General features: G+C 41.4%; 1 protein-coding gene across 5 annotated transcripts in view; it reads right to left on the bottom strand.

Moving 5' to 3' along the window:
* Window positions 1-667: 667 nt before the first annotated feature.
* Window positions 668-15,464, bottom strand: part of LOC127010296 (fasciclin-1-like) — a 37,680-nt gene continuing 22,883 nt past the window's right edge. For 2 of the 5 annotated variants that reach the window (XM_050884155.1, XM_050884156.1), the window contains exons 10-14: window positions 15,296-15,458; window positions 14,819-14,990; window positions 12,394-12,474; window positions 10,001-10,021; window positions 668-4,794 (exon numbers count right to left, since the gene is read on the bottom strand). In XM_050884155.1, coding sequence (XP_050740112.1) covers window positions 4,586-4,794; window positions 10,001-10,021; window positions 12,394-12,474; window positions 14,819-14,990; window positions 15,296-15,458 — 646 coding nt within the window. In that variant the 3' untranslated portion in view covers window positions 668-4,585. The remainder of the gene's footprint in view (window positions 4,795-10,000; window positions 10,022-12,393; window positions 12,475-14,818; window positions 14,991-15,295; window positions 15,459-15,464) is intronic. The other 3 variants (XM_050884157.1, XM_050884158.1, XM_050884159.1) reach the window with 3 other exon arrangements.

Below are 15,464 nucleotides of genomic sequence, written 5' to 3'. Positions count from 1 at the left end.
GTTGTCTGACCCCACCCAATCAGTAATAATCTAAATAATAATGCCGTGAACTTAGAACTTGTGGAAAAACTTAAGTTACTCACTCAAGCGGTTTGATTCCAAGTACCGGTGGCTGATTCGATTCCCACTCCACGACTCCTATTAATTCAGTTTCAAATCAATACTAAACAAACTTTCTTCTTCTAATTTGAGTGTGTTAACTACGAAATCATGTTGGTTACTTCTGTTCAGTCAATGCTAATATAAATAACAGTTTGATTGCTATGGCTTGCTCTGCGTATAGGCTCCGGTTCAGTTAGTGTTTCAAAGTGTACATTTCAACACATGTGAAGCCTTTGAACACTAAACTGGCAAAAAGAGAATTAATAGATGAACAAATAAGCTTCTCATATATCAAATTTTTCCCTCGCCATGCCATGTGAAAAATAGTAATATCATAATTTATTAACTACTAATTTCTAAAGATTCATTGAGGTCAAGTTCCATAAAATTGCATATAAAAAATACCAACTACTACTTCAAACACGCTTTTAGAGGAAAAAACAATTATTACACTTTCTTAATTATTATCCAACAGAGAGAGAGAGAGAGAGAGAGAGAGAGAGAGAGAGAGAGAGAGAGAGAGAGAGAGAGAGAGAGAGAGAGACTCACAAGAAAAGGACCAGCAGGAATAATTTCAGCTTTATTTATTAACTGACTGTTGACATCAAAATAATCTCCTAACATATGTGATAGACTTTCTACACTTACATCATAAATAATCACTATTAAAAGCTAGTCAAAAATGCCAACTTTCATTCCATCAAGAGTGTTGTTTGTGGGTCACTGAAAGTCTTGACTATATGCAAAAATAATCCATCTCAGCTGCTGGTCAACTGTACAACGTAAAGGCCTAGGAGTGAGTCTACTTCCTGTTCACGTTAATTAAAGCTTCTGAGGCAAGATTATACGGTTACCTTTATTTTTCAAACAGATGCAGAAACTTGTTTTGCCTAGCAGTGCTTGCACTATATGATGGATGAAAGAAGGCAAAATTTCCATCCCAACTCGATCATATTTTGATAGCGAATTTCTCAAGTGCAGGCTGCAGAAACTGATCCAAGCTGAAGATTAGCGCAGCGTTGCTGTGTTCAAGCAGCCGCGACGCCCGCTGGGGCGCCGCGGCTGTGCCGTGCTTCACAAACACAATCTCGCTGCCGCAGCAGCCACCATCACCACAAGAAATGCTTACAACCTCCACGTGCGGTAAATGGTGAGAAAGACCCCACTGGCTCAGGCGCGTGACCCCGCGAGCCCAACATGACCTTCCTGGGGGCAAGAGCCTCCCTGCGCCACACTGTTGCCCACTGTACTGAGATCTTGAGAGGACAAAACACAGAATTTACATATAAACTTGGTACACTTACAGAGGGCATATCATCTTTCAAGAAAATGAGTCATCTAAACACCATTTGAAACACACAGAATGATGCACTTTCTGTTTTCACAGACACTTCCATGAGACAGGCTGTGACCCTACTACCTACAGTACACACTCAACACCAAACGGTTCTATGTACAAAAATGATGCCTCCAAGTTTGAAGTCTCTTGGAAATCAATAAATACAACAAATGTTAAGAATGTGTTCCAGTTCATCAAGTCTAGCTACAAACAAATGTCTGAATATGGACTAAATTTTTCCCAAGGTTTTGGAAATTGAAGATACATACAGGACACTGATTGCCAGCATCAAATAATAATGACTTGTCAATGACCAAGTGTAAGTCTAAACAATCTAGTTCTTAATTAATGTAGTATAAGACACACCAATTTATCAATGACAAAGATGCCTCATTCTGTGAAAGCCTGATTAGATTACAGAATTTCCCGAAAGGTCATTGATATACGCTGAAGGGATCACCATGGGAAACTTATTTGGCATTTGGACAATATAGTTCACGAGGGTTATCATCACTCTCGACGCTGTGGCCTCTTTCATACAGGAATCTGTCATGCTGCCTTTCATGTTGGACTTTAGTTTGTTGTCATAATACCCAGTGCCCAGCCATGCCCCGCCCTGTGACCCAGCCATGCCCCGCCCTGTGACCCAGCCATGCCCTGCCCCTGCCACCCAGTCCTTTAATGCCCTGAAGGATGCCACAACCTAATGCCTGTTTGTCTTCAGGTTGCCCTAGGTAGGATTATGCTCTGGGGGTCCATAATTCTGCACTGACATAAGGTAATCAGGTTGTCTTGAATTCCAACTATCAGTGAATTAATTACTTTTAGAATTTCAATTTTTTAAGAGCCACCACAGCTGAAAAAGGCCCCAAGTGGCTGCATGTTTCACTTGTACCCAAAACCTGCCCTGACAAACCTCATGATGGATGTGGTTAAATATCTACAACAAGCTACCAAAAAGCGAACAGGAGATGCCATGATAGAGTTTAGTCCAGTTTAGTTTCTGAGGTGTTGTCTTGAAAAAGTTGAGCGATACCGAGGAGGGACTAGAGTGGACAGGCTGGCTGACAGATGGACTGCTCGGCTCCAGGGCACGGCTGCTGCCTCATACAAGGTGCAGGAAGCTCTACAATGTACAGCTCAGGGCAAGACACAGTTTGAAGACCCCCGTGGCTACAGTGACTAGATTATCATAAGTAACCCTTCTCTGTGGTAATTACTCTTAGTTGTTACACAAAACACATTCTATTACAAACAGCCGGAACACCACAAGGTCGTTTTTAGTTCTGTAACCGAGGCATTTAAGTCTTGATGAATTGCCATGATGTAAAAATACAAAACTGCGTGTACATATATTACAAAATAAACAAAGGAGATGCCGAAACTAGTAATTACAAAATAACGTTCTCCACAGTAAGGCAGAGCAGAGATTCAAGTAATGCTGAAGGAGAGACAGACTCACACTCTTGTACTCGGTCGCGCCCACGGAGAGTCAAGCGGAAAGTGTTGGTTTGCTTGAGTGTGGACATCAAGGTAGAATGGCTTAATACAGTGAGGGAGAGTAAAATTTTAGACCTACAAAGACAGGGAATATGAACCTCCATTTACATCATTAAACGTAACTGTCACTCGTAATTGTTCCTGGATGCTTGAGTGCTCCTTCATTTCAACAAGGTGGAGGTGTCGCTCGCCTGAACGCACCTCCCGTCATCGTCAGTATTTACAGGTATTTGTCATCAACGTTCGTGATCTTTGGTGTAGAATGTACCACTGGTTATATCTTTGACCTTAAGTATATAGGCAACTACATATAGTGGAATCTTTTGCAGACTTAAACTAAAATCTGAAAGCTACCTCTTACGAAATGAAGTCTTTACAGCGGCGAGGAAAAATCAAAAATGAAAAAAAGCCAGCATGTGATTCTACTTTGGTTTGATTACAATTGCATTACAAATGTACTTGCTCAAGCTTTGATTTAAGGATGACTACTTCCAGGGAACTCAATGGTAAAACTCTTAAGTAGAAAAACGTACACAAGCCTATGATACATGGCAGTTGAATGCTGCATCCAAACATGTTGACTTCACAGAACTTCCACTGGCTTGCTGCGCCGCGAGTTGCCCTCTGGCGGCGGTTCTTTCTGGCACGAGACACACGCAGGTCATCGGTGCACGGAATTATGCTTTGGTGGACCCTTCCCGGGGAATTCATAAAAGTAAACTTACAATTGAAAAGGAACATCACACCATAATGTATCGTGTTGTAGTACCTCGGATTTGTAAGATAATTGAAGATCTATTAGGTTGGTCATCAAGTACGCTTGCATGTTGGGACTTACATCTAGGTGTACATTAATTTTAGACATCTTATACGTCGGCACTTGAATCACCTCCTGTTAACGCTATGTGTCTCAAAGTAATATTGATCCTTAAAGAACCAGCTTGGAAACATCTACTTATTTCACACATTATTTCCAAATTACAACATTGACTTTGACAGTATATTACAGGGCTGTATGCATAAACGTAGGTGTAGGTGTGCGTGTGCGTATATGTGTGTGTGTGAGTGTGTGTGTGTGTGAAGGAGAAGTCAGGGAATCAGGGTTAATCCTATGTTTGGCGCCGATGGTCAAAATACTGTTTGCCCTTCGCCCTCAAGACAAGGCGGGCGTCTCCCTCCCTGCCTCGAGGGTGATGGAAAAGAGTATGGCAGACTATCTACATTTGTCCTGTCCACATCAAAGTTAAAGATTTTACTTGACATTCTAGGGAAAGACAAATCTAGCTGAGTATCTGAAGCTTTGGAAACAATACCCTAGGCAAAAAAAGAATAAAGGAGTGACACTGGAGCTTTTTTACATATATAATAGTACTGCAAGATGGCTTTAGTATTCTGGTTTTGCAAAGGAAAATTCTGCAGGTGCTAATCATAAAAATTCCAGACAAATTTCATAAAGATCCAGAGAGAGATAGACAGACAGATAGAAAGTGAGAGAGCGAGACAGAGAGAGACATAGAGAGAGAGAGAGAAAATGCCAAAGACTGTCAGTAGCCACAGCAGCCGCCACAGCCACCACTAGCCATCCTAGATTACAGGAAGAGGAGGTAAGGTTTATCAACTAACTCGCCACTCTCCCCTTTCATCTTAATGGTGAAGAGCGCGGGCAAAGGCAACTGTGAAGAACGTGGCGACGAGGGAGGCCTGTCCAGTGGCGGCCGGGACTGCCGAGCCGGAGACCGTGACGTCGCGGTTCATCATCATGACCCTGTCGATGACGTGCACCACGCCGTTGACGCACTCCATGTCGGGGCGGCTCACGTGGGCGCGCACTCCGTTCCACTCGGTGTAGTACTCTGCGGGGAACACCAAAGGATCGGCTTAGAGGGGGGGACAGGTGCTGGAGCCATATGGGGAGGGGAAAGCGAGGACAAAACAGACAAAAAGACAAAACAGGGAAATAAAATGAATATTGGAGACTTGTAGGGGAGAAGGCGAGGAAACTGTTACTATTATCATTTTTAAAAGTCGAAACAGCTAAACAGAGTGGAGTGTCGGAGCAACGTAGGAGGGGAAGGGGACGAAATTGATATTATTATTATTTTTAAGAGAGACAAAACAGGGAAATAAAATGAATGTTGGAGACTTGTAGGGGAGAAGGCGAGGAAATTGTTAGTATTATCATTTTTAAAAGTCGAAACAGCTAAACAGAAAGGAGTGTCGGAGCCATGTAGGAGGGGAAGGGGACGAAATTGATATTATTATTATTTTTAAGAGAGACAAAACAGGGAAATAAAATGAATGTTGGAGACTTGTAGGGGAGAAGGCGAGGAAACTGTTAATATTATCATTTTTAAAAGTCGAAACAGGTAAACAGAGGAGTGTTGGAGACTTGTAGGGGGAGAAGACAAGGAAATTATTATCACTATTATTATTAAAAGAGACAAAACAGGTAGATAGGGAGGACTGCTGGAGCCATATGAAGAGGGGAAGGCAAGGAAACGATGGGTATTATTTTTTTATTTAGTATCTGATTTAGTATATGATTTAGTATATTATTATTATTTATTTAGTATATAATAATTTACTTGTCTGTTACGTTAGTGGGCGTTAAAATATGTGGAGGTTCTCTTATTTATATTCATTTAGTATATGATAATTTAGTTGTCTGTTATGTTAGTGGGCGTTAAAATTTGACGATGGTTCTCTTATTAACGCCAGTGTGAGTATTATCATTCTCCATCAGTACAGGACCAAGGGGAGTGACGGCTGCAGAGAGGTGTGACAAGGGTGCTAACGGAGTGAAGGTTTGAGGACCACTGGCATGAAGGAGGGAGGCGGGGACTGAGGGAAGGACGAGAGTGACAGGAGGAGGGCCGGAGGAACGTAAAGGTTGATCGTTTTTATTTATCTTTTTTATCGTAAACTCGCCCTTTTTGTCACCCTCTTGGACGTGTACTGAATGTGGCTAACGCGGGTGGTAAATGTACATGTAGTAGGTTTGGCGTCATGTGCGTGTGTACATGTGTGCGTTTATGGACCAGAGGCACAAGGGAGGGAGGCAGGGACTGAGGGAAGGATGAGAGTGGCAGGAGAAGGGCCGGAGAAAAGTAAAGGTTAAGGACCAATGGAATGAGGAAGGGAGGCAGGGACTGAGAGTGGCAGGAGGAGGGCCGGAGAAGGATTTAATACACAGGAATCTGAAGGTTAAGGAGCAATGGAATGAGGAAGGAGGCAGGAATTTGATGATGGAAGCTGAAAGGGCCGGAGAAAAGTAAAGGTTAAGGAGCAATGGAATGAGGAAGGGAGGCAGGGACTGAGAGTGGCAGGAGGAGGGCCGGAGAAGGATTTAATACACAGGAATCTGATGAGGTAAGCTGCACTCTGGAAGCACTCACATGAAAAAGAACAAATTTGATGATGGAAGCTGAAATCCCTGCAAAAATGTATTATAGAGAACCTTGATTATACCACATGAATGGGAAAGAAAGTTGGAAAGTTCTATGATGTACAAATCTGTGTGTCATATGTGAGAGAGACAGAAGGGAAGGAATTATAGGAGGAGGAACAACACAAGGAATCACTATGCCTGTCCCTGCAAAAAATGTATTATAGAGAAACTTGATTATACCTCATGAATGGGAAAGAAAGTTGGAAAGTTTTGTTTAGTCGGCGCAACATCTGTGGTCATATGCCGGAGAGAGACAGAAGGGGAAGGAATTATAGGAGGAGGAAAGTTGGAAAGTTTCGTTTAGTCGGTGCAACATCTGTGGTCATATGCCGGAGAGAGACAGAAGGGGAAGCAATTATAGGAGAAGGGAACAGATCTCAGGAGACGGGACACAACCCCCGATTAATACCTGGTACCCATTCACTGCCGGGTGGACAGGGGCGTAGGGTATCGGAAAAGACATGAATGGGATGAAAAAAAAAGATGAGAATAAGGTGAACACATCAAACACAAATATGAGAAGAGGGAGAATAAAGGGATAGGAATGGAAACATGATTATCAGATGCAATAAAAAATATTTGTTATATAAATGTTCATGTATAAACCTCAAGAATACCTATTACTGTATTTGTTCATATATATGCTGGCTATAAATCACAGCTTTCCCAAAATGTTACCATATCAGGACACCTCTCCACCCAAAATTGACCTCTCTTTGCTTTTGTCTGTTGTGGGAGCGGTGAGTTGCAGGCTTTTTTTTTTCCCTACACTTTTTGTTGCCCTTGAGCCGCCTCCTTTGTTGTAAAAAATAAATAAATAAATAAATAAAATAATAGAAACTTATCTTCAAACTGTCTATAGATCTGAGGACCCGCCACCCCTCCAAAGCCTCATTCTTCCTTTTTAAAGATTCCCTTTTTTAGCTCCCCTTGTAATCCCAGAATTTAATTAAGAATGGGAAAATGTAAATTAGGGAGGAATAAGTAGTTTTAAGTATTATTAGTAAATAAATATAAGTGCCCCCAGGAGACGTTACCACATGAAACATTCCTGACTCGTCCTTGAGAGGCACTTATATTTACTTATAATACTTAAAACTACTTATTCCTCCCTAATTTACATTTTCCCGTTCTTAATCAAATTCTGGCATTGCACCCTCCCTCCCTCCCTCCTGTCTGGATATTACCCTTGCATGAATATTAAAGATTCGCTCACAGAAGGTTAATCCTAAAACATATGGGTTGGTATTATAAGACAGTTTTGTTTCTCACATCAGCTATCTCTAAAGGTCAAAGAAGGGGTCAGTCAGATTCTTATGAGTGTTTCTTCAGGTTCATGGTACAGAAGAAGGGGCACACTACCACCAGGGTCAAAAACTTCTCCTGGAAATGCCCACGACACCTACGAAAGACTTGTCAAATAGGTGTTCTTGGACGAGGATAAGTTTTATTATACGACCCATGGAGTCTTTCATTAGTATGGCCCTCAGTAAATAAAAGACTGCATGCACAAAATGATATGTTGTTCTATTAGTGTTAGTGCTGCCAATGATCTGACTCATCATTAGCGTTCTATAACTGTTTGCGCTGCTTCGTTTTTCAACTCCACTTCAACGACCGTCCACAACAGCCAATTCATGTGGTGTTCGGCTGGATTGCTTCATCCGAAATTATGTGATGGTGTTTGCAGTGACGATAAATGGGAGCAGTGAGTAGCGGGATTCTTTTTTCTGCACTCTTTTTTGTTGCCCTAGAGCTGTCTCCTTTGTTGTAAAAAAAAAAAAAATAAATAAATAAATAAAAAATAAAAATAAAAAAAAAAACTCAAAATTTCCACACAAAGTGATTACAAAAACTTGACGGTGGACAAAAATCTAAAAATCAGGAGAAAAAATGTGTATTAAAACTTATCAAATGCTGTGGATGCCTCTGTTTTTGAGCAAGCTTTAAATTCAATCTTAATTAAATATCTAGGCAAAGAAACAAAACTAAATATAAAAGCACATGACAGCCGGCCCCACACCAAGCATCTGCAGCAAAATTATTGGTGATGATGTTCTCCCGGCCTGAGCCACGGAGCGCCGCCTGTGAGCGTATGGCCGGACCTTCACCAGCTGTCGGATGAGTAGCCACTGTAAGCCTTAAGCCATGCCATGCACTCCGGTCTGGGATAAGTAATCTTTATAGGAGAAACACATATATTTTTCAAGCTTTATATTTCAGACAACTGCATGATTTATTCTTTGCAGGGATAAGCAGGAATCCCTAAGCCAGCATTTTATCTTGTGATGGTATTCAGCAAACTTTCCTCTTGTATCTAAATATCTACATTGGAAAGGACTATGTTTGCTATCCTGATGTAAAGAAGTCATATAATTCAATGGGTTTTTATCTTATTCCAGTCAAGCCTCCCAAGTTTTTTTTTTTTTTTTTATGTGTATGCCTATAGTGCCAGTAGGCTTTTCTTGAGGGGCCTAGATGGTAGTTGGCCCCAGCCCGTCATGGCGCAGGCAAATGTTTATAGTGGCGCCATCTTCTCTTGTTTGTCTATTACTACTCCAGTCCAGTACAGTATGGCATAGTATATTCAATCCATATGAAAAAATAAGCACAGCAAGCCCTCCAGTTTGTCAGCTTATTGTTACATAGATTCAGTGTTGGAAAAAAATGTCCTTAAAGTTTAGCACACCAGCCCTCACTCTGGGCGAGGAGAAGTCAAGCTGTAGTCTTGTGATAATAAAAGTACTAACAATAAAAACTACACAGAATAATATCCATGGAAAGTATCTGCATTTTCTAATTAATTGCTCTTTTAAATATTGAAAGTTATATTATAGTGAAATATTTTGTGAGGGAAGTGTTTGAGGGCAGGACTGTGGGAGATGGTACCAGAGGAAGGGACCAAGAGTGTCTGGCTGAGTGTTGGAGAGAAGGGCGACACACGAGGGAGTGAGTGTGCTGAGGGGGGGCGCTGCAACAGGGAATAATGGACATAAGCTGCTGCCCTGACCACCGCCTTGTAAGGGGAAAGTTACCACCAAGGGACAGGGCATCGGAGACTTGGATAAATAGACGTACACAACAAACAACAATTAGTGTGCTTAAAATCGTGTGCTTGTGTAAAAAAAAGAAAAAAAGAAGAAAAAAACCCTCCATTTGAGCGTAGGGAATGAACTTTTCTGATTGCTTTCTATTAGTTGTGATGATGTGTGTGTGTCCGGGTGTTCAAGTACCATTGATGACATACTTTCGCACCAAACACATTTTTCTGTTTCTTCAAGTGTACACGAACAAAAATTTGGCGTCCAGGACAAGCTGGTAATGAGAGTGCTGGCAGATAAGGCGGCAACATTCCTAAACTTGCACCTTGATCTCTTTGTTCTAGTCTGTCACATTTAACAAAGACACGACACCATAGCACGACCAATGTCAAGTTCTGGAATAACGGAAAATGTAGCGGAAAATGAGGAACCGGTGATGTTTTGAGGATGACTGTGGTTTGTGCTGGCTGAAGGTATGACACAAGAACAACGTCAAAAGTGAGGGAACACATGACCACTTGCCTGTTACCTCGACACACAGAAGGAAGAGAGGAGTCAAGAATGTCTCACCTGGCGATTGTGGTGATTGTCCTAGAGAGTTTGCAAGAAAGAAGACCCAGAGTGAGTGTTACACTTACTTGGGTACAGTCCACGCATGGCAGTTATCAGTACCAATGGCAGTGGATAAAAGGGGATCATTAGGTAAATATCCTGCTAACATTATTGTCAATTCGGGATCATTAAGTAAATACCCTGCCAACATTAGTCAATTCGGGATCATTAAGTAAATACCCTGCCAACATTAGTCAATTCGGGGTCATTAAGTAAATATCCTGCTAACATTAGTCAATTCGGGATCATTAAGTAAATATCCTGCTAACATTATTGTCAATTCGGGATCATTAAGTAAATACCCTGCCAACATTATTGTCAATTCGGGATCATTAAGTAAATACCCTGCCAACATTAGTCAATTCGGGATCATTAAGTAAATATCCTGCTAACATTATTGTCAATTCGGGATCATTAAGTAAATACCCTGCCAACATTAGTCAATTCGGGGTCATTAAGTAAATATCCTGCCAACATTAGTCAATTCGGGATCATTAAGTAAATATCCTGCCAACATTAGTCAATTCGGGATCATTAAGTAAATATCCTGCTAACATTAGTCAATTCGGGGTCATTAAGTAAATATCCTGCTAACATTATTGTCAATTCGGGATCATTAAGTAAATACCCTGCCAACATTAGTCAATTCGGGATCATTAAGTAAATATCCTGCCAACATTAGTCAATTCGGGATCATTAAGTAAATACCCTGCCAATATTAGTCAATTCGGGGTCATTAAGTAAATATCCTGCCAATATTAGTCAATTCGGGATCATTAGCTAAATACCCTGCCAACATTAGTCAATTCGGGATCATTAGGTAAATACCCTGCCAACATTAGTCAATTCTGTATCACTTGTCAGAGCCCTAATTGTACATCCATACTGCCCATGCTGAGGAGAGACTGACTCATCTCGTAGCTCTGAGGGAGAGGCTGTGCTGGTGCGGCCACTCAACAACAACTCAAAGGTGATGGACTGTCATAACAAAGGTGTCAATGAAAACATTCCTCACATAATAAAATTTCTGTCTACTGGTGCAGTTTTGTGATTTTTCCATGAATTACCAAAATCTGATCAAGCAAAGTTTTATATATTTACTGAGTATAAACTACAGTGTTTATTTAAACGTCAAAAGTACGTATTACAAGTCAAAGAGAAATACTGAATTACAAAAAACTGTGCTGCCGAAGCAACACAGAGCGAGGGAGGATCAGGAATATGAACACAGGGAGTTTCAATCTACTTTACCGAACGCTGCAACAAATTTACGCACTACCAGATACCGTACACAGGACACTGCATGGGGACAACAAGGTCATACTGGTGATCTACACGGCTTAATCAATCACTGTAACCGTGTCCTGATTCCACCCACTACAACAACCACACACAGATGGAAAGAGAGGTGCACTTCTGACCCTCCTAAAGGTTGTTTCCGTGTACTGTCAGTATTTGAGTGAAAACAGTAGAGGCAAAGTCTTCCGTTCTGGAGGCCAAGCTCAGTAAGGCAAACAGATCTTGAACTGTCACCTTGAAACAGTTTTGGGCAACATGAAGTTCAAAAGAGTGTTACATAAGAAGACAAATATGGATCTATGGCACACAAAACCATCATCATCTTGGTTTGGGAGGTCTACTCTGGCCATCGGGTTATTGAAGCCAGCAACTAACCGATGGGAGCTCCATCAAAAGGTATGTCGGTGAATTTTTAGTATTGTGTGTATAAAAATTGTCTGGCAGTGTTCCCGGCCAGCCGTGTGCGAGGAAAGGCTCAGGGCGGGTCAAGAAGCTCTGAGCTCTGTGGTTTGCAGTTCATGAGCCCTCAAAAATATGTGGCATTTAAAAGCAAAGTATTGTATGTGTGAAAAAACAAGGAGTAGACAATAAAAAAAGTTGTAACATATGGCAGGGAAGCCCCAGGTGTGTGGGTGACTAAGGAAAGGAGCGATGTGTTTGTTTGTTCCTATCTGTGTGGAGTCTCAGCACACAGACAGGTGGCGCCTTGCTGTGTGGCGGGGAGAGGCAGGGAGGCGCTGCGATGAGAAGCTTCTGGCGTGTCGTGAATTGTGAAAAAAAATCATATAGTGTTTTATCCTCATGCGTCCTGCACTGTAGAAGTCAGGAGTGGCTGTTCTACCATCAATGCGAAGTGGAAAAGAAAAAAACGTTCCACTTCCACAGCCAATCTGTCACTCCACACATGTACACCTTAATGTTTACAGTGGGCCTTTAATGTCTGCAGGTGCCATGCTGCCTGTGAAGTAATCATTGCCAGTGGCTGTGGTGTGCTGGCCCGGCATGGCGGTGAACAGTGAACATTGCACAGCGTCAAGCAAAAGTGTATTTACCTATTGGAAGATCATGGACCACACCTGCTGTGCTATTGCCATCCTTCATTTCTATCTGTGTGTCATTTTCATCTGTGGAGTCTGTTGAAGAGCTTAATTTAGATTATGTTTCGTCGGGCAGATCACAGAGACTAAACAATACTGATGTGTGGAAGGAAGCAGGAGACAAGACCGCCTACTGATTTCCAGCTCGGGAGAGGGAGGAGAGAGTTCATAAAAAAGGGAATCTTGGAAGAGCAAATCAAGAAAGGAGAGAAGATGGCATAAGTGTGATAACAACCCCTGTAAAAAAGATGGAGGAGAGGACAAAATGCTCGTCGGTTAAGGAATAAAGTTCAGAGGGAAAAATAGGAAAACTCAAAGGGGGAAATGAGACACACAGGAACTTGAGGAAAATAATAACTCTCGGGGGACAAACTGGGAGGGAAAAAATTAATATGAATGCCACGAACAGAGAAATAAATGCAACATAGAGATCACGGCTGACTCAGAGAGAAGCACGGATGAAAATTAGACCTCAAGCAATCACTTAATACAAAACTATACCAAACTGTACATCGGCTGAGGATAAAAAGAATTAGAAAATAGAACTAATCCACAAGAGGTATAAGTAAAGGATAAAGGAGAGATAATATAAAAGAAAAGAAGTATATGAATGAGTGAATGAATAAAAATATGACATAAGTAAATAAGTAAAAATGACCCAAGGACTAACTTTACTACAACTGCTATAAGTGCGATGGCTTGAAAATGTAAAGTGAAGGCGGACCCCCCCAAAAAAAAGTGTTAGAAGAATGAGGGAAAGATAACGAAGATAAGTAGGAGAAATAAATAAAGTATGATAATGAAAGTAAGTAGGAGAAATAAGTATAATGTAAGTAATCTAAGTAAATGAAGAGCACGACCAACATGACTAACTTAGGTAAAAAAAAAGGAGAAAATGATAATTACAAAAACAAGTAAGGAAATCAATCTACCGACATGACTTTGGTGACAGGCGAAAAGAAATGAGGAAAAAAATAATAAAATAAAATAATAATAAAAACAATTGATATAGATAACAGGAAAAAGAAATGAGGAAAAAAAAAATAATAATAAAATAAAAAGAATAAAAAAATTGATATAGTTAACAGGAAAAGAAATTAGAGAAAAAATAAGAAGAAAATAAAATAAAAAAACCCACAATTAATATAGATAACAGGAAAAGAAAATGAGGAAAACAATAATAATAATAAAATAAATATATACAAACCACACAGCTAATACAGATAACAGGCAAAGAAATGAGAAAAAGAAAAGAAAAAAAAAAAGAAAATCACACAATAAAGGTACGAGGCACAAGGAATGAAGGAAAAAAAAAAGGAAAAGATATCAAAACCAAGTAAAGAAATCACTCAGCCAACATGACCAAGGTGGTAAGCAAAGGATACTGGGAAAAAATACTGAAGCAGCTCAACGAAAACCCACAACCACCACGACCAGTGTTACCATAATTATCGTACTCAGAACATCGCATTCATCAGTTCCAGGGCCAAAAACTCTTGTACTTAGACAAATAACGTTAACCCGGTAGCAGCGAAGGGCCAAATTTGTGGCTTTACCGTATAGTAGCGAAGGGCCAAATTTGTAGCTTTACCGTATAGTAGCGAAGGGCCAAATTTGTGGCTTTACTGTGTAGCAGCGATGGGCCAAATTTGTGGCTTTACCGTATAGTAGTGATGGGCCAAATTTGTGGCTTTACCGTGTAGCAGCGATGGGCCAAATTTGTGGCTTTACCGTATAGTAAGAGATGGGCCAAATTTGTGGCTTTACTGTGTAGCAGCGATGGGCCAAATTTGTGGCTTTACCGTATAGTAGAGATGGGCCAAATTTGTGGCTTTACCGTGTAGTAGTGACGGGCAAAATTTGTGCCATGATATCAACCCCCCAAAAATAGATGATACATAATCTGATCACAAATGCTTTGATATATATTATGAAGTGGTTTGCGTGAGGGGTGATTTTTTCTCATTTTTCTCGCTTGGAGGGACCATTCAGAAACATGATCCCTGCTGCTACCGGGAAAAAAAAAAATAAATAAATAAATAAATAAAAAAAATACTTATCGGTGTTTGTTTGAGATAGCTGTGAGTCGGAAACCAGAAAATACGATGTACTGAGTGGCTGAGTACGATAATCTGGTAACGCCGGCCACGACCAAGGTACGCAGCCAGCGGTGCCAGACTGTCCTACTCAGCCTCTTATGTTTGCCGATTTCAGAGCCAAAACCTGTCTCCTCCACCCCAATAACTGACTTCATATATAGTTATCGTTAAAATGGTTGATTATCGGTGTTTCTTGGCAACAGTTATGGTAAATACGATGCTCTGAGGACGATAATCTGGCAACGGTGTACGCAGCGCCCCACACACTCGGTACAACTGACCTCCGAAGCTGCTGGTGACGCGGGCCTGGAAGTACACCTTGCCGCGGGTCATGTCGAGGCGGTGCTGCTGAACGTTCTTGCCGGTGATGGTGACGTTGGTGGTGAGGCTCAGCAGGTCGTCCAGGCTGAAGGCTTGGTTGGCGATCATGTGGCGGTCCAGGATGTAGCGCACCTGACGGACACACACATTAGGGGTAGATGGGGGGGGGGGGGGGCGCAATTTATTTTTTATTTTTTATTTTTTTTACAACAAAGGAGACGGCTCAAGGGCAACAAAAAGCACACACACACACACACACACATATATAGAGAGAGATTTGGAACAGATTAAGTGAAGAAATAGTATCGGCGAAGAGTGTGCAAAGATTCAAGGAAAAGTTGGATAATTATAGATACGGAGACGGGACCACACGAGCGTAAGCCCAGGCCCTGTAAAATTACAACTAGGTAAATACACAGACCCACACCCGCACTCACATGGTAGGAAAAGGAGCCCATGAAAAGCTTCTTGTAGGCGGAGGGGATAGTGCGATGGATCTCCTCCCAGGCGGCATTGCTTGGAACGAAGAAGGTGAAGAGCTCGTTGCGGTTCTTGAGTCGCTCGTTCCACCCTTCCTGTTCACTGAGCTGGAACGTTAAACTGGAA

Source organism: Eriocheir sinensis, chromosome 43, assembly GCF_024679095.1.
Source record: "Eriocheir sinensis breed Jianghai 21 chromosome 43, ASM2467909v1, whole genome shotgun sequence".
In the NCBI taxonomy this organism is placed as follows: Eukaryota; Metazoa; Arthropoda; class Malacostraca; order Decapoda; family Varunidae; genus Eriocheir; species Eriocheir sinensis.
The sequence above is the reverse complement of the archived record's forward strand: the minus strand, read 5'-3'. Positions and strand labels throughout refer to the sequence as shown.